The 24,697-nt window shown below is 45.4% G+C and overlaps 1 protein-coding gene across 1 annotated transcript in view; it reads right to left on the reverse strand.

The window, feature by feature from the left end:
- LOC122923114 (fibronectin type 3 and ankyrin repeat domains protein 1-like) overlaps positions 1 to 7,741 on the reverse strand; it is a gene marked incomplete at its 5' end in the record, with an annotated part of 77,418 nt that extends 69,677 nt beyond the window's left edge. The window contains one exon of the mRNA XM_044273840.1: positions 7,687 to 7,741. Within this exon, the coding sequence (XP_044129775.1) occupies positions 7,687 to 7,741 (55 nt within the window). The remainder of the gene's footprint in view (positions 1 to 7,686) is intronic.
- Positions 7,742 to 24,697: the final 16,956 nt, after the last annotated feature.

Below are 24,697 nucleotides of genomic sequence, written 5' to 3' on the forward strand. Positions count from 1 at the left end.
AGGTCCGGGGTCTACCAGCGGTGGCATGGCTTGTGTCATGTCACTGGATCACATGACACATTACCATTCTCACCTGTTACTGTCAGCGGCGGTCACGTGACCAGCATCAAACCAGATGTTGACGCAGGTAGACCCATGACTTATGGATCCCGAGGGGGAAAGATGGAGCCTGAACCCCGTGGTGGGAATCAGCAGGTAAAGATAAGTATGCTCACCACCGCGGATCCAACTACGCTGAGGGAGTCTGAAAAACTGCTCAGGAAGGTGAAAACCCCTTTAAAGGGAGTCTATAGGGCAGGTGTGACCCCTTCAAATATAGGTGGTGGGGGGGGGGGGACAGTGTAAGCGTATCTGGGGTGATGGTCACGCAGGTTGCATGACAAAGTAATCCCTGTTTTAATCCCTCAGACGTTGTCATTGTAAGAGCCATGGAAGCTCATTCCTGTTCAGGGCCCTGGGCACTTCCTAAGCCCCGCCCTCTGCTCAGAGTGACAGCTATAGCATCCAATCAGGAGACTAAGAGGGGAGGGGCTGTGGACGTGCTCAGTGCACTCTACAAGAAGGCACCGCCTCCATAGCACCTGGAATTGTGGCACAAGGGGGATTATAAACTGGACTTCTTGGTCGTGTATCCTGAAAATACGGTCACGTACCAGATCTCCGCTATCCATCATGCCGCACTAATACAAGCTGGCCTATTAAACAGAGTACAGGGCAAGAACAGATGCCGGGAATACAGCGTTTATACAACGCATGTTAAATTTTATTCCATTTCATTTCACTTTAATGGATGTATAGTTAACCGAGCCTTCATAAAAAATACATCACAGTGAAGCAGCAAGTTGTACACTGCTGATCAAAAAATACAAAAAAATAAAAAATTACACTTTGCATTTAGTCTCATTTGTCAGAAGAAAATAGCGTGAAATGTTGGGATGTTTATTCTACAAGGAGTTGTTAGACCGCCCTTCTCCCGAGCGCCACTCACAGCAGATCACTGATTTTGCCGGGAAATGACGCAGCCGGATGCTCATTTCTTCTGCAGCGGCCACTACAGGGGCAGTGTAGTATTGCAGGAAGACCTCTCGAGTCTGCCAGAGAGGCAGCTGAGGTTTTTAATTAAAACGCATAGACAGGGAAGGGGAATCCCTTCTATGACGTATGCTTACAGTTGCAAGAAAAAGTATGTGAACCCTTTGGAATGATATGGATTTCTGCACAAATTGGTCATAAAATGTGATCTGATCTTCATTTAAGTCACAACAATAGACAATCACAGTCTGCTTAATCTAATAACACACAAAGAATTAAATGTTACCATGTTTTTAGTGAACACACCATGTAAACATTCACAGTGCAGGTGGAAAAAGTATGTGAACCCCTAGACTAATGACATCTCCAAGAGCTAATTGGAGTCAACTGGAGTCCAATCAATGAGATGAGATTGGAGGTATTGGTTACAGCTGCCCTGCCCTATAAAAAACACACACCAGTTCTGGGTTTGCTTTTCACAAGAAGCATTGCCTGATGTGAATGATGCCTCGCACAAAAGAGCTCTCAGAAGACCTACGATTAAGAATTGTGGACTTGCATAAAGCTGGAAAGGGTTATAAAAGTATCTCCAAAAGCCTTGCTGTTCATCAGTCCACGGTAAGACAAATTGTCTATAAATGGAGAAAGTTCAGCACTGCTGCTACTCTCCCTAGGAGTGGCCGTCCTGTAAAGATGACTGCAAGAGCACAGCGCAGACTGCTCAATGAGGTGAAGAAGAATCCTAGAGTGTCAGCTAAAGACTTACAAAAGTCTCTGGCATATGCTAACTAACATCCCTGTTAGCGAATCTACGATACGTAAAACACTAAACAAGAATGGATTTCATGGGAGGATACCACAGAGGAAGCCACTGCTGTCCAAAAAAACATTGCTGCATGTTTACAGTTTGCACAAGAGCACCTAGATATTCCCCAGCAGTACTGGCAAAATATTCTGTGGACGGATGAAACCAAAGTTGAGTTGTTTGGAAGAAACACACAACACTATGTGTGGAGAAAAAGAGGCACAGCACACCAACATCAAAACCTCATCCCAACTGTGAAGTATGGTGGTGGGGGCATCATGGTTTGGGGCTGCTTTGCTGCATCAGGGCCTGGATGGATTGCTATCATCGAAGGAAAAAATGAATTCCCAAGTTTATCAAGACATTTTGCAGGAGAACTTAAGGCCATCTGTCCACCAGCTGAAGCTCAACAGAAGATGGGTGTTGCAACAGGACAACGACCCAAAGCATAGAAGTAAATCAACAACAGAATGGCTTAAACAGAAGAAAATACGCCTTCTGGAGTGGCCCAGTCAGAGTCCTGACCTCAACCCGATTGAGATGCTGTGGCATGACCTCAAGAAAGCCATTCACACCAGACATCCAAGAATATTGCTGAACTGAAACAGTTCTGTAAAGAGGAATGGTGAAGAATTACTCCTGACCGTTGTGCACGTCTGATCTGCAACTACAGGAAACGTTTGGTTGAAGTTATTGCTGCCAAAGGAGGTTCAACCAGTTATTAAATCCAAGGGTTCACATACTTTTTCCACCTGCACTGTGAATCTTTACATGGTGTGTTCAATAAAAACATGGTAACATTTAATTCTTTGTGTTATTAGTTTAAGCAGACTGTGATTGTCTATTGTTGTGACTTAGATGAAGATCAGATCACATTTTATGACCAATTTGTGCAGAAATCCATATCATTCCAAAGGGTTCACATACTTTTTCTTGCAACTGTATGCCTATATATACAAACACTGCAGTAGTGCATAGGGACAGGGGTTTTACTGATGGGTCAACCCTTTTAAAAGTGCTTATTAATATATTTCTGGTTTTAGAATTACATAAAGTATTGAGTTTTCTGTCCACAGTATGGGCAGTAATATCATATTAATAAATAAAAATTATATATGTATAGTTATGTCTCATAGTTATGTCTTATGTCCTGCTAACATGCCGACACTGAGCTACCTGCCCTGACCCTTTGACTGACTTTGGATTGCGCTAACTCTGCCCGCCTTGAACGCTGCTTATTCCTGACCATGGTCCTGCCTGACCCCTCAGTGTTTCAAAACGGTGTCTCTTCATCCCATGGGTCAGCAGTCTACTGAACTGAGACTACTCCAAGAGGCAGCTGCCTGTTGCTTCCCCAGCAGTGGAGTCCATATCCCTGTATAGGGGGTTGAAGGGGTATTCTCATTTGAGACAATAGGGGCATATCGCTAGGCTATGCCTCCCATTGTCTGTTAGGTGCGGGTCCCACCTCTGGGACCCGTACATACGGCGAGAACGGAATGGGGAAAATGGCGGCCAGAGGACCCCGGGTTTTACTGGGTCCGGCCACAACCAAAGCACCTCCCCCTCCCAAAGTACTGAATGGGAGCACACCGCGCTTGAACAGCGACTGCTCCCATTCATTTCTATGGGGCCGGCAGAAATAGCTGAACCAGCGCTCGTCTATTTTTGGCGGCCCCATAGAAATGACTGGAGTGTGGCTGCGTATATGCACAGTGCGCCTGCCACAACTTTTGGGCCTCTGTTCTCATCGCTGGGACCCTCACCTATCAGACAATGGGGGCATATCCAAGCAAGATGCCCCCATTGTCTGAGGTTAAAGGGTAAAGACTTGTGGGTGGGGGCACTTAGATAACATCCTTTGGAGTAACTAAGGGGCTATCAACTTTTCTGTCCTTTTTCTGACGGATGATCCATCCTTTGGATAGGACATCGGCATGTGATAGGGTGTTGGACCCCCGCCGATTACCTGGCAGCGGCGCTTGCAGATCACATCCGTTTCAATGACACAGCGGATCCACATCCGCTTCGTCACAATAGGAAACGGTGAACGCCGCTATTTTTTCTGGCAACTTTTTGCACCATTAGACAGACCCCCGCCCCAAACATTTTCAAACGAATATCTAAACTCCATTGCGAAAGGTAGGAGATGGTAACATAAAGTAGGGTCATAAAATACCAATTACCTTTTTTTTATTGTAAGTTTATGCCACAGTAAATAACATTTGCTTAGACAATTTCCCATTTCCATGCTAATTACAGCAGTTGATTAAGAGGGAGCTAATATACCTTTTTTCTATGTGGCTAATAGGCAAACGCCAGCGCGGCTGGCAACGTTACAACTACGTCCATTAATAGAAGACATTGGCATCTTGTGAGAACTAAGTAACAATATGATATGCTAATGTTACATTTCTCTGTAATAATAAGAGACTCTGGGGGATTGAAATATTCATATCCGTGTATATTTCTTCACACCAGCGAAAACCGAGTTATGAGAAAGAAAAAGAGTCAACACAGCGGTGTGGGAACAGAACCAATTATGACGCCGAACAGTCGGATGGGGATTGAATGGATTTCTCTTTCTGAGCCGAGTGTTATGTTCATTACCTGTCGCCTACACACAGCGGGGGAGAGTGACAGATGGGAATGACCACCGGCCGCTATTTCTGTGCTGACTTTGTTGTGTTCGGAGGCGCCACGTTCTACATTTTTCTACGTCTATCAGCCCTCAGCATTACTATTCGCTGTGCGCTTCTGTTTTAGGTTTTAAAAATGAAAGGGTCAACTCAAAAGACTTTCGATATATCATAGAGACTGTGGGGTTTTGCTCTGGTAGACAGGCTAGCGGACGCAGTACAGAGGCAACCACAAAGTCTTTAACTTAAACAGTTCACACATAAGGGAACACAAAAATGACCGTTCACAGTCTTGGTGTTTGTTCACACCATGCAATGTCCATAGAACTAAATCTTCACCCGGTCAGCAGTCTTTCCCGCAGCCGTCCACCGCAGGCTTTAGGGGCCGGTTTCCCGGCATGCGGCTTTCAAGCCTTTAGCGCGGCACCAATGCCGCACAGAACCCAAACCAGAGTCTCCACAGTATAGAGAACAAATGCACTCGGCACTCTCGGATTTTGCGACCAATATTGAATTTATCAATTGGAACTATGTGCTAGGTAAATGATAAATACTAAACACACTATAACCGAAAAAAAAATCCATAAAATACATTACAGATACGCTCATAATAAAATGGTAACGATAAAAATCGATAAATATAGCTAGTTGGATTGCTTGTATGATTATTCGCATTCACTAGCCGCATTCAAGGGTGTGAGTCTATTATTTTGAATCTCCGATCCGAACTCAATATAGGAAGACGGCAATTTTGAATGCAAAAAAAACTTCGAATGAACAGAAATGTCTCTTAGACCTGATTATGACTTGTGTTGGGGCGATTGCCCAAAGTGCGTTCAAGCGGCGTCCCGCTTAATTGAATTCTCAGTGGCGTCCCACTGAAATGGCCTAATGTGTATTGCCAACACACAATCGATAATATAAATTCGAACAGTCTTACCATTTGATGTGGCAAGTGCCTGTACAGTGCTCTAGACGTTGGTCTTTAGACGTATTCGACCGTAGTGGGTCTGAATTTCCCGCGCCGGCGGCTTGTTTGCACATAAGTTTCGATAATTGTGCACAATCTTTATCAAGCTTTCAATCGCCTCTTACGTAGGAGACAGTATATTTACCAGGCACTTTCCTGCATCAATATTCCATTGCGCTGTAGTAAGGGATCCTTTAGGGGGTTGGAACCAGACGCGTTTCGGGGTCTCATGTTACCCCTTCCTCAAAAAAAAAACACAACTGCAGAACCCCTTTGGTGAGGCGGAGGGCAACTTTTTTTAATTACAATTGTTTTTTTCCTTTAAAAGGGGTGTCTCTCACTTCAGCAAATGGCATTTATTATGTAGAGAAAGATAATACAAGGCACTTACTAATGTATTGTGAATGTCCATATTGCCTCCTTTGCTGGCTGGATTCATTTTTCCATCACATTATTCACTGCTCATTTCTATGGTTATCACCACCCTTCAATCCAGCAGCAGTGGCCATGCTTGCACACTATAGGAAAAAGTGCCGTCCTCTCTGGTGGCTCTGACCATGGAAGCACACATAGGCCGCTTTTTTTATATTGTGCAAGCACGGCCACCGCTGCTGGATTGAAGGGTGGTCATAACCATGGAAAGGGGCAGTGTATAATGTGATGGAAAAACTAATGAAGCCAGCAAAGGAGGCAATATGGACAATCACAATACATTAGTAAGTGCCTTGTATTAACTTTCTCTACATGATAAATGCCATTTGCTGAAGTGAGAGACAACCCCTTTAAAAAAGGAAAAAATTTGGAAAAAGAGTTGTAATTAAAAAAAAAAGTTACCCTCCTCCTCACCTGCTTTATCCAACGTACAGTACAGACCAAAAGTTTGGACACACCTTCTCATTCAAAGAGTTTTCTTTATTTTCATGACTATGAAAATTGTAGATTCACACTGAAGGCATCAAAACTATGAATTAACACATGTGGAATTATATACATAACAAAAAAGTGTGAAACAACTGAAAATATGTCATATTCTAGGTTCTTCAAAGTAGCCACCTTTTGCTTTGATTACTGCTTTGCACACTCTTGGCATTCTCTTGATGAGCTTCAAGAGGTAGTCACCTGAAATGGTTTTCACTTCACAGGTGTGCCCGGTCAGGTTTAATAAGTGGGATTTCTTGCCTTATAAATGGGGTTGGGACCATCAGTTGCGTTGTGGAGAAGTCAGATGGATACACAGCTGATAGTCCTACTGAATAGACTGTTAGAATTTGTATTATGGCAAGAAAAAAAGCAGCTAAGTAAAAAAAAACGAGTGGCCATCATTACTTTAAGAAATGAAGGTCAGTCAGTCCGAAAAATTGGGAAAACTTTGAAAGTGTCCCCAAGTGCAGTCACAAAAACCATCAAGCTCTACAAAGAAACTGGCTCACATGCGGACCGCCCCAGGAAAGGAAGACCAAGAGTCACCTCTGCTGCGGAGGATAAGTTCATCCGAGTCACCAGCCTCAGAAATCGCAGGTTAACAGCAGCTCAGATTAGAGACCAGGTCAATGCCACACAGAGTTCTAGCAGCAGACACATCTCTAGAACAACTGTTAAGAGGAGACTGTGTGAATCAGGCCTTCATGGTAGAATATCTGCTAGGAAACCACTGCTAAGGACAGGCAACAAGCAGAAGAGACTTGTTTGGGCTAAAGAACACAAGGAATGGACATTAGACCAGTGGAAATCTGTGCTTTTGATGAGTCCAAATTTGAGCTCTTTGGTTCCTAGGAAGAGGCCGCGGCACTCATGGAGCACCCGGCTTCTCCTAATAGCTGATCGGCTGGTGTCCTGGGTGTTGGACGCCCACCGATCTCATATTGATGACCTATCCTGATGATAGGTCATCAATATTATTTCCAGGATTACCCCTTTAACTCTGGACCACCAATGATTATTAGTGAGTCACAGCGCAGGCACCATTGGACAGGGCAGTTAGCGTACAGAACAAAGAGGCATAGCAGTGGCGGTGCTCTAAGAACTACGTTTGCCCCTTAGTGCTGGACCTAGGTCATCTAGTTACCGTATTTTTCGGACTATAAGACGCCCCCCCCCCTCCAAAAAAAATATTTAAATCGGGGGGAAATGGCAGTGCGTCTTATAGTCTGAATGCTAATGATTGCTTCCATTATGGAAGTGGTCATTAGCATGTGGGAGGCACAGGGAGATGAGGGCAGCACTGCGTTGGCTGTACTTACCTTCCCGGACCCGGAAGAAGCGATGGAGCGGCAAGTCCTGGATCTGCAGCTTTGTCTGAAGCAAGTGAGGCAAGTTTATTTATTTAACGTCTGATCTGAGGTCTAATCGGGGCTGGGGATTGCAATCTCAGGCTGAGTGGGGCTAGGGAGTGCAATTTGAGGCCGATAGGGTTTAATGGGGTCGGGGGGGGGGGGGGGGTCTGATGGAGTCTAATCTGAGGCTGATGGGGGGGCTTGGAGGTCCGATCTGAGGCTGAGTGCGTATGAGGAGTCTGATCTGAGGCTGATAGGATCTGATTGGAGGTCTGATCTGAGAATGATGGGGGCTGATCAGGGCTGGGGGGGTGATCTGAGGCTGACAGGTTCTGCTAGGAAACCACTGCTAAGGACGGGCAACAAGCAGAAGAGACTTGTTTGGGCTAAAGAACACAAGGAATGGACATTAGACCAGTGGAAATCTGTGCTTTTGATGAGTCCAAATTTGAGCTCTTTGGTTCCAACCACCGTGTCTTTGTGCGACGCAGAAAAGGTGAACGGATGGACTCTACATGCCTGGTTCCCACCGTGAAGCATGGAGGAGGAGGTGTGATGGTGTGGGGGTGCTTTGCTGGTGACACTGTTGGGGATTTATTCAAAATTGAAGGCATACTGAACCAGCATGGCTACCACAGCATCTTGCAGCGGCATGCTATTCCATCCGGTTTGCGTTTAGTTGGACCATCATTTATTTTTCAACAGGACAATGACCCCAAACACACCTCCAGGCTGTGTAAGGGCTATTTGACCATGAAGGAGAGTGATGGGGTGCTGCGCCAGATGACCTGGCCTCCACAGTCACCGGACCTGAAACCAATCAAGATGGTTTGGGGTGAGCTGGACCGCAGAGTGAAGGCAAAAGGGCCAACAAGTGCTAAGCATCTCTGGGAACTCCTTCAAGACTGTTGGAAGACCATTTCAGGTGACTACCTCTTGAAGCTCATCAAGAGAATGCCAAGAGTGTGCAAAGCAGTAATCAAAGCAAAAGGTGGCTACTTTGAAGAACCTAGAATATGACATATTTTCAGTTGTTTCGCACTTTTTGTTATGTATATAATTCCACATGTGTTAATTCATAGTTTTGATGCCTTCAGTGTGAATCTACAATTTTCATAGTCATGAAAATAAAGAAAACTCTTTGAATGAGAAGGTGTGTCCAAACTTTTGGTCTGTACTGTATACAACGGAAAATATAGAATAGGTGCTTCATAAATATGGCATTCGCTCTGCACACCATATTGGCATAATTACATTGATAAATTTCCCCTCCCCAATACGGTTCTGCGGTGAAACAATATGGCTGAAGCCACGACTAGGGGGAGCTGAGTGCATCGGCCTTTACACAGATACCACTGACTGCAATAGAAGTTGGAAAAATCTCTTTGCACTGAGCTCCTCCTAGTGGCGGCTGCATGAAAATGCAGTGTATTCATGTCAGAACGGAAGCAGTTCAGCGCCTGGCCACCGTCTCCCATAGCCGCTGTGTGGTCTGTCTCCACTGAAGGTGTGCCACCAATGACAACCAGTGCTGTTGTTTGACTGGCATAAATTTTACGGAGTGCTACAGAATACTCCGTACTCTGTTCACACCTATTTGTCGACATATGCCCAAAAGTGTACAAAACTGTGTATATTAGAGACTGAAAAAAAAAATATGGAAAAAAGGATTGACGCATTTCAATCCAGCTTATACCACAAGGACACTCTTTTGGCATACGCACGGTGCTCAGCGTTCAAAAAACAAAGCGCGAACAGTCCCTGAAGGATGTTACTGCTATGACTATTATTATGCAATCAAAGGCGGCAGTTTCATAATAATAAAAGAAAGTCGTCTTCCATTTTCTCCAGGTGAAAAGCTAACACCGTCTAAAACGTCAGAATAACTGGTTATCGGAACGGCGTACAAGCCAGACGCCTCATAGGACAAATGTTCCAAAGGCGCCTTTATACCGCAATAATGGTAATTGCACAATCCAGAATGCGTGTACGGCAGAGGAAGAAAAGATTGGCGTCTTATTTGACCGCAGCTCCGCACTTGAAATACTTTTAATAAAAGACGCGGCGAGAATAATGTAAGCCCAATGTTTGGGGATAGAAGAAATACAATCTTCATACACAATGAACTGCTACTCGCCAAGGGGCAGCGAGATCCCGGCTTGTGTTATTTAGAAAGAACTGATTGTGAAATGGGACAAAACCGGCAATAACGTAAAATAATAATAATAATAATAGGCGAGCATCGGCGACGCGTAAGCCTGTAAGCAAGCTGGCATTAGAAAATAATCAGAAAGCTTTTGTTTTTTTAATTTCTCCTGTTCCCTGACCCAGAAAATACCAGACTGACGCGTTTTCCAAATTGAATAGATCTCATTTCTTGGCGACTGTAAAAAACAGCTATTCTACATGGCCTGTATATTGTACAGAGACGGCGCTGCATCGAGAGGACATTGCAAATAAGCTGCCGCCTCTCTCTTCACCCGTCTTGCTCTGCTGCACCTAATAAGAAAGAAGCGAGCAGACTATACTGCATATCACTTGCAGGGGCACAGGCGGACGTGGTTACAATCCCTCCGTCACACTGGTGCAGCTCTTTATGAGGCTTTCTAAATATGTATGGAAAAAAAAAAGGCGAAAAAACAAAAAAGGGGCAATGTTTCGGTATGTCAAAATTGCATTTAAAGGGGTATTCTCCATTGACAGCGGAAATCGGAATAGCAATTTTATGTGGCAGCTAGGGTAGACGGGGCTTAGAGAAACATCAGAGTGGTCTGTGCTATGCCGTTTACATAGCTCTCGGAATGGCTGAGCAGGGGACAGCACATTAACCCCTTCAGGACCCTGGGATTTTCCATTTTTGTGTTTTTGTTTTTCACTCCCCGCCTTCCCATGGTCCTAACTTTTTAATTTTCCATTAACATAGCCTTATGAAGGGCTTATTTTTTGCAAGTTGTACTTTCTAATGGCACCATTTACGGTTGCATACCATGTAGTAGGGAGCAGGAAAAAAAATTCAAATAGGGTAGAATTGGGAAAAAACACAAGGTTTTTTTGTTTGTTTTTTTACACTGTACACTATGCGGTAAAATTGGCCTGTTACCTTCATTCTCCAGGTCAGTACGGTTACAACGATACCACACTTGAATAATTTTTCTTGCGTTTTAAGACTGAAAAAAAAAATATTAAACCTTTGAGGAAAAAAACTTTTTTTTTTTTTTATAACCATATTCTGACCCCTATAACTTTTTTGTAGCTATGTGTACAGGGCTGTGTGAGGGACGTTTCATTTCTTGCGGGACGATCTGTTCTTTTTAGTGACACTAATTAAGTGTGTGCAACATTTTGATCACTTTTTATAAAAAAAAATATTGGGTAGTTGAAGTGACCAAAAATGGCAAATTGGCTGTTTTTATTTTTTTCCCGCTACGCCATTTGCCGTATGCCATTAATATTGTTATATTTTAATAGCACGCGGCGATGCCCATGTTGTTTATTTTTTTTTATTGGTTAAGTATTTTTATTTTAAGGAAACAGGGGTGATTTAAACTTTGTTTTTTTTATAATTTGTAAAAACGTAAACTTTTTTTTAACAAACGTAAACTTTTTTTTTTTACTTTTTTTAAGTCACCTTGGGTGACAATAACTGGCAATAATTCGATTGCCCATGGTATTCACTGATGGCTTCAATTGCGCTATATCAATACAAGGCTGACACCTAGTGGCCTGTATTGATATATATATATATCTAATTGACTCGGAAGCCGGCTTGGGGCTTCGGTCAATTAGATTGAGGTAACAGGTCCCCTGATTTTAGCCGGGGAACGCTGTTACCGGACTGGAAGCGCGCGCCTTCCGGTTCCGCTCTGCGCAGATGCCGTGGTTACATTTGACCACGGCATCTGAAAGGTAAGATGTATGCGATCAGCCTTATGGCTGATCGCATACATGTGGCGCGGGTCTCTGCTATTTAAAATAGCAGAGGCCCCGCGGCTAAGGCGCCCGCTGCACGCGCGAGCGGGCGCCATGTTTAGGGAAAGGACCCATGATGTACAGCTACTGTGCCTAGGCCATGTGACCGATGAACGTGACTTCACCTGGAGTAGGAAAAGCTGGAGAAAGCCATGGCACTCAGAGGAGCGCCGATATCTTCTCAATCAGCTGATCGGTGGGTTCCATGGTGTTGGACCCCCACAGATCAGATACTGATGAACTATCCAGAGGACAGGTCATTCGTATAAAAGTCTCAGAAAACCCCTTAAAAAAAAAAAAAGATATAGAAATCTTTGCTCTGACATTTTTGCACCGATGGTTGACCAGATCATCACTAACGAGCGTTCATAGGAATGCTCGTTAGCGATGATCTGGCAGTCTAATACTTGACTTCAATGAGGTTGAGCCACAACTAGGCCATGTGACTGATGTACGGTGACATCCTATGGCCTAGGAAGAGGCCGCGGCACTCATGGAGCACCCGGCTTCTCCTAATAGCTGATCGGCTGGTGTCCTGGGTGTTAGACGCCCACCGATCTCATATTGATGACCTATCCTGATGATAGGTCATCAATATTATTTCCAGGATTACCCCTTTAACTCTGGACCACCAATGATTATTAGGGAGTCACAGCGCAGGCACCATTGGACAGGGCAGTTAGCGTACAGAACAAAGAGGCATAGCAGTGGCGGTGCTCTAAGAACTACGTTTGCCCCTTAGTGCTGGAACTAGGTCATCTAGTTACCATATTTTTCGGACTATAAGACGCCCCCAAAAAAAAATTAAAATCGGGGGGAAATGGCAGTGCGTCTTATAGTCTGAATGCTAATGATTGCTTCCATTATGGAAGTGGTCATTAGCATGTGGGAGGCACAGGGAGATGAGGGCAGCACTGCGCTGGCTGTACTTACCTTCCCGGACCCGGAAGAAGCGATGGAGCGGCAAGTCCTGGATCTGCAGCGTCTGAAGCAAGTGAGGCAAGTTTATTTATTTAACGTCTGATCTGAGGTCTAATCGGGGCTGGGGATTGCAATCTCAGGCTGAGTGGGGCTAGGGAGTGCAATTTGAGGCCGATAGGGTTTAATGGGGTCGGGGGGGGTCTGATGGAGTCTAATCTGAGGCTGATGGGGGGGCTTGGAGGTCCGATCTGAGGCTGAGTGGGTATGAGGAGTCTGATCTGAGGCTGATAGGATCTGATTGGAGGTCTGATCTGAGAATGATGGGGGCTGATCAGGGCTGGGGGGGTGATCTGAGGCTGACAGGGTCTGATTAGGGGTCTGATCTGAGTCTGGAGAGGGCTGTAGGGTTTGATCGAGTCTAATCTGAGGCTGATGGGGGCGTCTGATCTGAGGCTAATGGAGGCTGAGGGGGTCCTATCTGAGGCTTATTGGGGCTGGGGGAAGTCTGATCTGAGGTTTACTGGGGTCTGATCTGAGTATGATGGGGGCTGGAGGGGGGTCTGATCTTAAGATGCTGGGGGTTCTGATCTGAGGCTCATGGAGCTTGGGGTCTGATGAAGAATGGGATCTGATCTGAGGATTCATCTTCGGCCTCATCTCTGCCTACGCATTAAGACACACCATCGTAGTCGTTTTGCTGCCGATTCAAAGTCTACCCCAAGGCCATGCGTTAAAAATCAAGAGCAAAAACATAACAGATGAAAGAATTCGGGGGAGTTGATATCCAAAATCCAGAGAACAATATCAGATGCTGTAGGAAAGTGACATTTTAAGATGCAGGGGCCGGGAAAACTTAAACTGAGAGGTTTCAATACCAATCAGTGTAAATTTCATGTAAGACATTAGTCATGGGCCTGGGAACACAGGGACTGGGAGGAATAATCTGCAGCCTGGAGGTACAGAGTTTCCAATTAGACTTCTTTATATGGGAAGTAAGAGTATTTTCTGCCATGGCCAAGAACCAGAAGAAGACTGGGGGGGGGGGGGCTGGATCTTGCTTTGGGGCAGTTTAAAGTGAAGCTGCACCTCAGATCCCTCCTGTGTATTTACCACCATATAGGCCATCAGTAAATGATAGGCCTATATGGTGTTTGTATTCACAAAGTGCAGAATACAGACCCCGTATACAGTCTTTACTCTGCAATGGGAGGGCACCAGCGCACTCTCTCACATACCAAGAAATCACCTGCTTGATTGCCTTTAAACTGGAACAATTTGGGTAAGGTTGCTGCATGTGATGGGAACGCTCCTGGTACATACAACATTGCCATGGACCCATAGTAACCTGAAAAAGTTGGTACCTCTGAGGGGTAGATCCTACAGGGAAATTTTCCTGGTTGGCCAATGTCCAGGGGCCCCTCAAGGGAGATAAGCCACCACCAGAGTGACTTACTCTTCTCCCCAACTGAGAACACACGCATGCTCAGCCAGAGCTCATGTGGGCAAGGGAGCGGGGGGTTCTGAGGAACAAGCTGACAGCTAAAGTTCATGTACACCCCAAGCAATCAGAGGAGTGGGGAATGGAAGTGTCATGTAAAAGGGGCCAAGGAAGAAGCAAACACCCAGCCCAAAATGTGGCGCCACAATGGGGAGCCCATATGGATCTATGTTATGACCCCCTCCTTTATGTAAATTAGCGCTAGACCCAATAGGAAGTGTTCTTTATAAACAGCGCATTCGGAAAGTCTTCAGACCCTTGTTATGCTGCCGCCTTCACGCCTTGTACTAAAATATAAAAAAATCGATGTTTTCCCCATCAATCTGCAGTCAATACCTCATAATGAGAAAGTGGAAACAGAATTTTAGAAATTTGTGAAAATGTATTAAAAAGGAAAAAGGAAAATTTTTCAGCTTTATAAAAAATTCTCAGGAGCACAGTAGTCTCCATAATTCTTAAATGCAAGAAGTTTTGAACAACCAGGACTCTTCCTAGAATTAGGCAAGTAATCGGGGGAGAAGGGTCTTCGTAAGAGAGGTGACCAAAAACCCCAAGGCAAAAGGTACCCATCTGCAGAAGCCACCTTGACGCCAGTAATAGCCTGACACACATTTGATAAAAAATGTGCTCAAAGAGCTTCCATATTTCATGTATGGTAGGTATAGTACTGCTGTAATGCAGAACGATCCCTAATCCCTAGTATAACGGCGTGCTGCCATGTTTTAGCTTTATGGATGCGCACCTGTGACTTTGGATGCGTTCGGCTAAATTTCCTTGCAGTGTTCACATCCCAGCAAGTACGGCCTGAAGGCAGGGAAGCGTGGAATTCAGACACTTCATACCGGGTGGTGACCGACATTAAATGGACGACAATAGGATTAAAAAGAAGAACATGTGAGATGTCAGTAATTAAACCGCATTTTAATTGACAGCGTAGAAGAAATGTGGTCGGAGTCACAGCTGTGGTTATGAGTGGCAACTGAAGAGCGCGGCGTGAGGCATGGCAGAATTATTACATGAGGTGCCTGGCGAAGGCCGGGCCAGAACCTGACGCTTCACTGCGATCTCACAGTGCCAAGCCTCAAACTATAGAAAATCCTCCATTAAGGGGCATCTGTCAGCAGTCTTGTACCTATGACACTGGCTGACCTGTTACATGTGCACTTGGCAGCTGAAGGCATCTGTGTTGGTCCCATGTTCATATGTGTCCGCATTGCTGAGAAAAATGAAGTTTTAATATAAGCAAATGAGTCTCTGGGAGCAACAAGGGCGTTACCATTACACCTAGAGGCTCTGCTCTCTCTGCAACTGCTGCGCCCTCTGCACTGTGATTGACAGGACCAGGAGTGATCACCTTTACACTGCCTGGTCCTGTCAATCACAGTGCAGAGGGTGTGGCAGTTGCAGAGAGAGCAGAGCCTCTAGGTGTAATGGCAACGCCCCCGTTGCTCCTAGAGGCTCATTTGCATATATTAAAACATCATTTTAATACGGGCACATAGGAACATGGGACCAACACAGATGCCTTCAGCTGCCAAGCGCACATGTAACAGGTCAGCCAGTGTCATAGGTACAAATCTGCTGACAGATGCCCTTTAATGGGGTTGTCTCATCTGGGACATTGGTGGCATATTGCTAGGATTTGTCCTCAATGTCAGATAGATGGGGGTCCCAACTACAAAGGAGCAGATATTTCCGGAAGTCCCACTATGGAACTGCTGGAAGCAACGAGCCAGCACTCAGTTATTTTCATTGGTCCCACAGAAAAAAAAAAAAGAAAAGAAGAAGTGCGGCCACACATTCGCGGTGCGCTCTCATTCTCTTTGGACCTGCACCTATCTGACATTGGTGGCCTATCCTAGCGATCTGGCACCTTGTCCCAGGTGAGACATCCCCTAAAAGGTTATGTGAAAAGAGGGTAAATCAGGCAACCCCTTTAAGAAACAAACAAGGAAGACCCCCTAAGTGTCAGAACGGGGCGACGAGCTGTATAGTAGAGATCCGTTCATACCCGGCTGGAGAAACCCGCAGGAAGCGATCGGATACAGAGATCATGTCTCCGGCTCCTTCCTCCTCCACAGATGTGGCTTCTGTAATATCCTATGAACCTGAGGCAGCTGCGGCACCGCGCCATAGAGCAAATCATGACTTAGTTAACAGCCTCCGGAGACCGCCGCCGCCTGAAATAGCAATTTTGCTGCAAACAAGTGAATCATAAGAGAGAATGACTCCCAACAGACAATTTGTAGGGAGCGAGGAGAGTGCAGATCTGTGTGTGCGCCCGGATGACATTTTCTGTGATGATGAACTGACACCAGACTAGGGCTGCAGGAAACCATTATTTTAGAAATCGAGTATTCTATTGATTATTTTTTACGGTTAATCGAGTACTCTAATAAGAAAAAATGAATTAATAGACTGTTTTCCTTTATAAAACTCAGACCCCCTGCCATCAGTCCCCAACACCCTTCGTTCCCCCCGGTGCCATCAGCCCAAGTGCATTAGTTCCCCAGGGTGCCGTCAGCCCTGTTCCCCCAGTGCCATCAGCTCTCCCCCACCCCAGTGCCATCACCTCTCCCCCACCCCAGTGCCATCACCTCTCCCCCACCCCAGTGCCATCACCTCTCCCCCACCCCAGTGCCACTCACCTCTCCCCCCACCCAGTGCCTCAACCTCTCCCCACCCCAGTGCCACCACCTCTCCCCACCCCAGTGCCACCACATCTCCCCCACCCCAGTGCCACCACCTCTCCCCCACCCTAGTGCCATCAGCTCTCCCCCCCACCAGTGCCATCAGCTCTCCCCCACCCCAGTGCCATCAGCTCTCCCCCCACCCCAGTGCCACCACCTCTCCCCCACCCCAGTGCCACCACCTCTCCCCCACCCCAGTGCCATCACCTCTCCCCCACCCCAGTGCCATCACCTCTCCCCCACCCCAGTGCCATCACCTCTCCCCCACCCCAGTGCCACCACCTCTCCCCACCCCAGTGCCACCACCTCTCCCCCACCCTAGTGCCAATCAGCTCTCCCCCCCACCAGTGCCATCATCTCTCCCCCCCCACCAGTGCCATCATCTCTCCCCCCACCAGTGTCATCCAGCTCTCCCCCTTGTGCCATCATCTACCCCCTTGTGCCATCATCATACACCCCCCCCCTTGTGCCAGCAGCTCATCCCCCCCCCCCCTTCCCCCGTTACTCCTGACACCCAGAGTGCACAGCGTCATTGGTTGGCACCCGGCCTTCGTCACACCAACTTACCTTTCCAGCAGGGGCGCCTCTGACACTCAGGGGCGGATTAAGTGCATGATAGGCCCGGGGCCGTTCACCCAACTTGGGCCTCTGCCTCCATTTTAGTTTATTATTATTTTTGTATAAAAAAGCTGCGGTGCTTCATGAGCGCCACAGTCTCTTCCTAGGCCATATGACATCTTCAGACTAAAGAAATACCCCAATTGGGTCCTAAACTGAAAAATTTGGTCGCCAAATTTAAAATGCATATAATTATTTTTAAAAAAAGATTTGGAGGAGAATACATCACCACATACCTCTTACATCCAGGGACATCTCCTGTCATGTAGACCTTCTCTTTCCTCTTCTCCTCCGTTAGACCACCATGACAAATTCTTTCAGCCGCATCTCATCTCTACAGAGTTTGTAACACAGAGGCGTAAGATTTCTCAGTTTTTCCATCAACCTCCTCATCCTGGTGTCCCCACAGTGTCATCCTGCTGCCACCCCCAATACTGTGCCCGTTGTGCCCCCCAATGCCCCAGGTACTACACTGCTGAAAAAATAGTGACCCCATAGACAAAATTGGGGCCAGTTATCAAACTGGTGTACAGTAGAACTTGATTTCCAAAAGAGCTGTCAAATATGAAAGGTGGAATCTGATTGGCTGCTATCGGCAACTAAGCCAGTTCTGCGTTACACCAGTTTGATAAATTACCCCAAATGTCCCTATAGTGTCTACAGCAGCTATAATGTCCCCTAGAGTGGCCCCCAGTAATAATACCACCCTCTATTGTGCTCCAGGCAATAATCCCTGTATAGTGTCCCCAGAAATAATAGAATGGCCCCTACAGTGCCTCCCCAATAGCATGGCCCCCATATAGTAATTTCCACCACACTGCCCCATATAGTAGTTTGCCCCACACAGTAAATTCCCCTACATAGTAATTTGCCCCACACTGCCCCTACATAATCATTTCCACCACACTGCCCAATATAGTAATTTGTCCCCACACAGTAATTTGCCCAATATAGTAATTTGTCCCCACATAGTAGTCCCTCCTATAATAATTTGGCCCCACACAACCCCCACATTCCCCCCCGATGTACTCGATGTCTCTTCCCTAATATGTCCTCCTGTGTATCCCCCCCCCCCCCCCCACATGTCCCCCAAAGTAGGCACATGAAATGAAAAAAAATTAAAAATTAAAAGCTAAATACTCACCTATGTCCAGGGCCAGGCGCTTGCTCGCAGAGGAAGGCGGGATGAGGCAGGCATGCACACGTCACAGTGCTGCGTACCAGCACAGGCGTGCGATGAAGGCCTGAAGCCTATGGCGGTGATCGACGACGGACAGGGAGCTATGCGCTCCTATGCCCCGCCGCAGTATGTGAGCGTTCGGGGCGGCGTTGGGCCCCCCAGCGGTGCTGGGCCCGGGCTGCCGACCCGAACTACCCTATTGTAATCTGCCAGTGCCGACACTCCATCGTTCCGCGCTGCTCTGTGCCTGGCGTCACACAGCGCGTCAGGTCACGGCGTGCGTACGTCAGCAGGTCAGTACAGTCCAGGACCATGGACGTGCTGTGGAGTGCTGGAAAGGTGAGTATTCAGAGCGCAGCGGGAGACCACGGAGTAGTCACGTGACACAAACGAATCCTCAATGCAATTTTTATTTTTTATTTTTGTGTCGAACTACTCGATTTAGTCGAGTTCTCGTTGCAGCCCAACACCAGACCCTGGATAATATGATTTTGCAGGCACCAATTAAAGCTGGAAAGGATGTCAATCGTCTGCAGAAGTGATCCCAGGGGCCCGTGTTATTAAACACCTGGATGCTCCCTGGATAGCCATAAATGATAAAATTCACACAGCCTGCAGCCACCACTAGGGGCAGCGTGCTGCAAACTGTCAATAATAACATAGAATGCAGACGGCTCCCCCTAGTGGTGACTTGTAGGATTTAGGATAATGTTCACACGTCGTTCCCGCAGCGGCAAAGTGAATTAGATTTTACAAATCTCATCCACATTCTGCAGGAATAAAATCTGCACAGAATCACACAGAAATTTACCTGCGCTGCAGATTTTAAATCCCCATTGCGTCAAATCATACCACACAGGGCGTGCACGGGGTATAATCCGCGCAAATCTGCATTCACGTGTATTTTGTTATAAATTGGTCAAAGATTTCCTTCCGCTCCCATGCGGACGTACTGTGAAGCTCCTGGGATAAGCGCCAATCCATGCTCTATTGTGTTGTGCATTCACCGGCCCGTGTCAGTCTTGTGGACCGCAAACCGCAGATCTGCAAAACACGGACACTGGCCGTATGCACCTCACATCCCGGTGTTGGACCCATTGACTTCAATGGGTCCGCGATCTGCATGCTGAAGCCATTCCAAGTGTCCTATGGCTTCAACACTGGATCGTGAGCTCACTGAAGTCAATGGATCCCCACAGCCGGCGTCCATTTTTTGCAGTCCACAAAACGGACACGGCAGTGTGAATGCACCATTATAAGAAAAAAACGAAAAAAACTACACTGCTACAAACGGTTACCATAACTGCCCCGAGACTATTCATATTATTCATCAAAGTGTAATACAAAACCCCATGCCCCATAGAGCCCCCCGAAATTAACAGGGGGACCGGTCAGGCATGTGCACTGCCGCTCCATTCATCTCTATGGGAGTTCTGGCGTACACAGCTGCAAGAAAAAGTATGTGAACCCTTTGGAATGATATGGATTTCTGCACAAATTGGTCATAAAATGTGATCTGATCTTCATCTAAGTCACAACAATAGACAATCACAGTCTGCTTAACTAATAACACCAAAGAATTAAATGTTACCATGTTTTTATTGAACACACCATGTAAACATTCACAGTGCAGGTGGAAAAAGTATGTGAACCCCTAGACTAATGACATCTCCAAGAGCTAATTGGAGTGAGGTGTCAGCCAACTGGAGTCCAATCAATGAGATGAGATTGGAGGTGTTGGTTACAGCCGCCCTATAAAAAACACGCACCAAACTCTGGCATATGCTAACATCCCTGTTAGCGAATCTACGATACATAAAACACTAAACAAGAATGGATTTCATGGGAGGATATCACAGAGGAAGCCACTGCTGTCCAAAAAAACATTGCTGCACGTTTACAGTTTGCACAAGAGCACCTGGATGTTCCACAGCAGTACTGGCAAAATACTCTGTGGACAGATGAAACCAAAGTTGAGTTGTTTAGAAGAAACACACAACACTATGTGTGGAGAAAAAGAGGCACAGACATTTGCAAGAGAACTTACCCACTTTCAGCCCGCTAGGTGAACCCCCTTCATGACAGAGCCTTTTTAACACTTCGGCACTACACTACTTTCACCGTTATCGCTCGGTCATGAACTTACCACCCAAATGAATTTTACCCTCCTTTTCTTCTCACTAATAGGAGCTTTCATTTGGTGGTATTTATTGCTGCTGACATTTTTACTTTTTTGTTATTAATCAAAATGTAACGATTTTTTTGCAAAAAAATGACATTTTTCACTTTCAGCTGTAAAATTTTGCAAAAAAAAACGACATCCATATATAAATTTTTTCGCCAAATTTATTGTTCTACATGTCTTTGATAAAAAAAAAATGTTTGGGCAAAAAAAAAAATGGTTTGGGTAAAAGTTATAGCATTTACAAACTATGGTACAAAAATGTGAATTTCCGCTTTTTGAAACAGCTCTGACTTTCTGAGCACCTGTCATGATTCCTGAGGTTCTACAATGCCCAAACAGTAGAAAAACCCCACAAATGACCCCATTTCGGAAAGTAGACACCCTAAGGTATTCGCTGATGGGCATAGTGAGTTCATAGAACTTTTTATTTTTGTCACAAGTTAGCGGAAAATGATGATGATTTTTATTTTTTATTTTTTCTTACAAAGTCTCATATTCCACTAACTTGCGACAAAAAATAAAAAATTTCTAGGAACTCGCCATGCCCCTCACGGAATACCTTGGGGTGTCTTCTTTCCAAAATGGGGTCACTTGTGGCGTAGTTATACTGCCCTGGCAATTTAGGGGCCCAAATGTGTGAGAAGAACTTTGCAATCAAAATGTGTAAAAAATGACCGGTGAAATCCAAAAGGTGCACTTTGGAATATGTGCCCCTTTGCCCACCTTGGCAGCAAAAAAGTGTGACACATCTGTATCGCCGTACTCAGGAGAAGTTGGGGAATGTGTTTTGGGGTGTCATTTTACATATACCCATGCTGGGTGAGAAAAATATCTTGGTCAAATGCCAACTTTGTATAAAAAAAATGGGAAAAGTTGTCTTTTGCCAAGATATTTCTCTCATCCAGCATGGGTATATGTAAAATGACACCCCAAAACACATTCCCCAACTTCTCCTGAGTACGGCGATACCAGATGTGTCACACTTTTTTGCAGCCAAGGTGGGCAAAGGGGCACACATTCCAAAGTGCACCTTTCGGATTTTGCAGGCCATTTTTTACACATTTTGATTGCAAGGTACTTCTCACACATTTGGGCCCCTAAATTGCCAGGGCAGTATAACTACCCCACAAGTGACCCCATTTTGGAAAGAAGACACCCCAAGGTATTCCGTGAGGGGCATGGCGAGTTCCTAGAATTTTTTATTTTTTGTCACAAGTTAGCGGAAAATGATGATTTTTTTTTTTCCCTCTTTTTTCCTTACAAAGTCTCATATTCCACTAACTTGCGACAAAAAATAAAAAATTCTAGGAACTCACCATGCCCCTCACAGAATACCTTGGGGTGTCTTCTTTCCAAAATGGGGTCACTTGTGGCATAGTTATACTGCCCTGGCAATTTAGGGGCCCATATGTGTGAGAAGTACTTTGCAATCAAAATCTGTAAAAAATGACCGGTGAAATCCGAAAGGTGCACTTTGGAATATGTGCCCCTTTGCCCACCTTGGCATCAAAAAAGTGTCACACATCTGGTATCGCCGTACTCAGGAGAAGTTGGGGAATGTGATTTGGGGTGTCATTTTACATATACCCATGCTGGGTGAGAGAAATATCTTGGCAAAAGACAACTTTTCCCATTTTTTTATACAAAGTTGGCATTTGACCAAGATATTTTTCTCACCCAGCATGGGTATATGTAAAATGACACCCCAAAACACATTGCCCAACTTCTCCTGAGTACGGCGATACCAGATGTGTCACACTTTTTTGCTGCCAAGGTGGGCAAAGGGGCACATATTCCAAAGTGCACCTTTCGGATTTTGCAGGGCATTTTTTACACATTTTGATTGCAAAGTTCTTCTCACACATTTGGGCCCCTAAATTGCCAGGGCAGTATAACTACGCCACAAGTGACCCCATTTTGGAAAGAAGACACCCCAAGGTATTCCGTGAGGGGCATGGCGAGTTCCTAGAATTTTTTATTTTTTGTCACAAGTTAGCGGAAACTTATGATTTTTTTTTTTTCTCTCTTTTTTCCTTACAAAAAGTCTCATATTCCACTAACTTGCGACAAAAAATAAAAATTCTAGGAACTCGCCATGCCCCTCACGGAATACCTTGGGGTGTCTTCTTTCCAAAATGGGGTCACTTGTGGCGTAGTTATACTGCCCTGGCAATTTAGGGGCCCAAATGTGTGAGAAGTACCTTTGCAATCAAAATCTGTAAAAAATGGCCTGCGAAATCCGAAAGGTGCACTTTGGAATATGTGCCCCTTTGCCCACCTTGGCTGCAAAAAAGTGTCACACATCTGGTATCGCCGTACTCAGGAGAAGTTGGGGAATGTGTTTTGGGGTGTCATTTTACATATACCCATGCTGGGTGAGAGAAAATATCTTGGTCAAATGCCAACTTTTCCCATTTTTTTATACAAAGTTGCCTTTGACCAAGATATTTTTCTCACCCAGCATGGGTATATGTAAAATGACACCCCAAAACACATTCCCCAACTTCTCCTGAGTACGGCGATACCAGATGTGTGACACTTTTTTGCAGCCAAGGTGGGCAAAGGGGCACATATTACAAGTTCACCTTCGGATTTCGCAGGCCATTTTTTACACATTTTGATTGCAAGGTACTTCTACACATTTGGGCCCCTAAATTGCCAGGGCAGTATAACTACGCCACAAGTGACCCCATTTTGGAAAGAAGACACCCCAAGGTATTCCGTGGGGGCACGGCGAGTTCCTAGAATTTTTTATTTTTTGTCACAATTTAGCGGAAAATGATGATTTTTCTTTTTTTTTCTTTTTTCCTTACAAAGTCTCATATTCCACTAACTTGCGACAAAAAATAAAAAATTCTAGGAACTCGCCATGCCCCTCACGGAATACCTTGGGGTGTCTTCTTTCCAAAATGGGGTCACTTGTGGCGTAGTTATACTGCCCTGGCAATTTAGGGGCCCAAATGTGTGAGAAGAACTTTGCAATCAAAATGTGTAAAAAATGCCCTGCAAAATCCGAAAGGTGCACTTTGGAATATGTGCCCCTTTGCCCACCTTGGCAGCAAAAAAGTGTGACACATCTGGTATCGCCGTACTCAGGAGAAGTTGGGCAATGTGTTTTGGGGTGTCATTTTACATATACCCATGCTGGGTGAGAAAAATATCTTGGTCAAATGCCAACTTTGTATAAAAAAATGGGAAAAGTTGTCTTTTGCCAAGATATTTCTCTCACCCAGCATGGGTATATGTAAAATGACACCCCAAATCACATTCCCCAACTTCTCCTGAGTACGGCGATACCAGATGTGTGACACTTTTTTGATGCCAAGGTGGGCAAAGGGGCACATATTCCAAAGTGCACCTTTCGGATTTCACCGGTCATTTTTTACAGATTTTGATTGCAAAGTACTTCTCACACATATGGGCCCCTAAATTGCCAGGGCAGTATAACTACGCCACAAGTGACCCCATTTTGGAAAGAAGACACCCCAAGGTATTCTGTGAGGGGCATGGCGAGTTCCTAGAATTTTTTATTTTTTGTCGCAAGTTAGTGGAATATGAGACTTTGTAAGGAAAAAAGAGGAAAAAAAAAAAATCATCATTTTCCGCTAACTTGTGACAAAAAATAAAAAATTCTAGGAACTCGCCATGCCCCTCACGGAATACCTTGGGGTGTCTTCTTTCCAAAATGGGGTCACTTGTGGCGTAGTTATACTGCCCTGGCAATTTAGGGGCCCAAATGTGTGAGAAGTACCTTGCAATCAAAATGTGTAAAAAATGGCCTGCAAATCCTGAAAGGTGCACTTTGGAATATGTGCCCCTTTGCCCACCTTGGCTGCAAAAAAGTGTGACACATCTGGTATCGCCGTACTCAGGAGAAGTTGGGGAATGTGTTTTGGGGTGTCATTTTACATATACCC

Source organism: Bufo gargarizans, unplaced genomic scaffold (assembly GCF_014858855.1).
Source record: "Bufo gargarizans isolate SCDJY-AF-19 unplaced genomic scaffold, ASM1485885v1 original_scaffold_1209_pilon, whole genome shotgun sequence".
NCBI classification, from domain to species: Eukaryota; Metazoa; Chordata; class Amphibia; order Anura; family Bufonidae; genus Bufo; species Bufo gargarizans.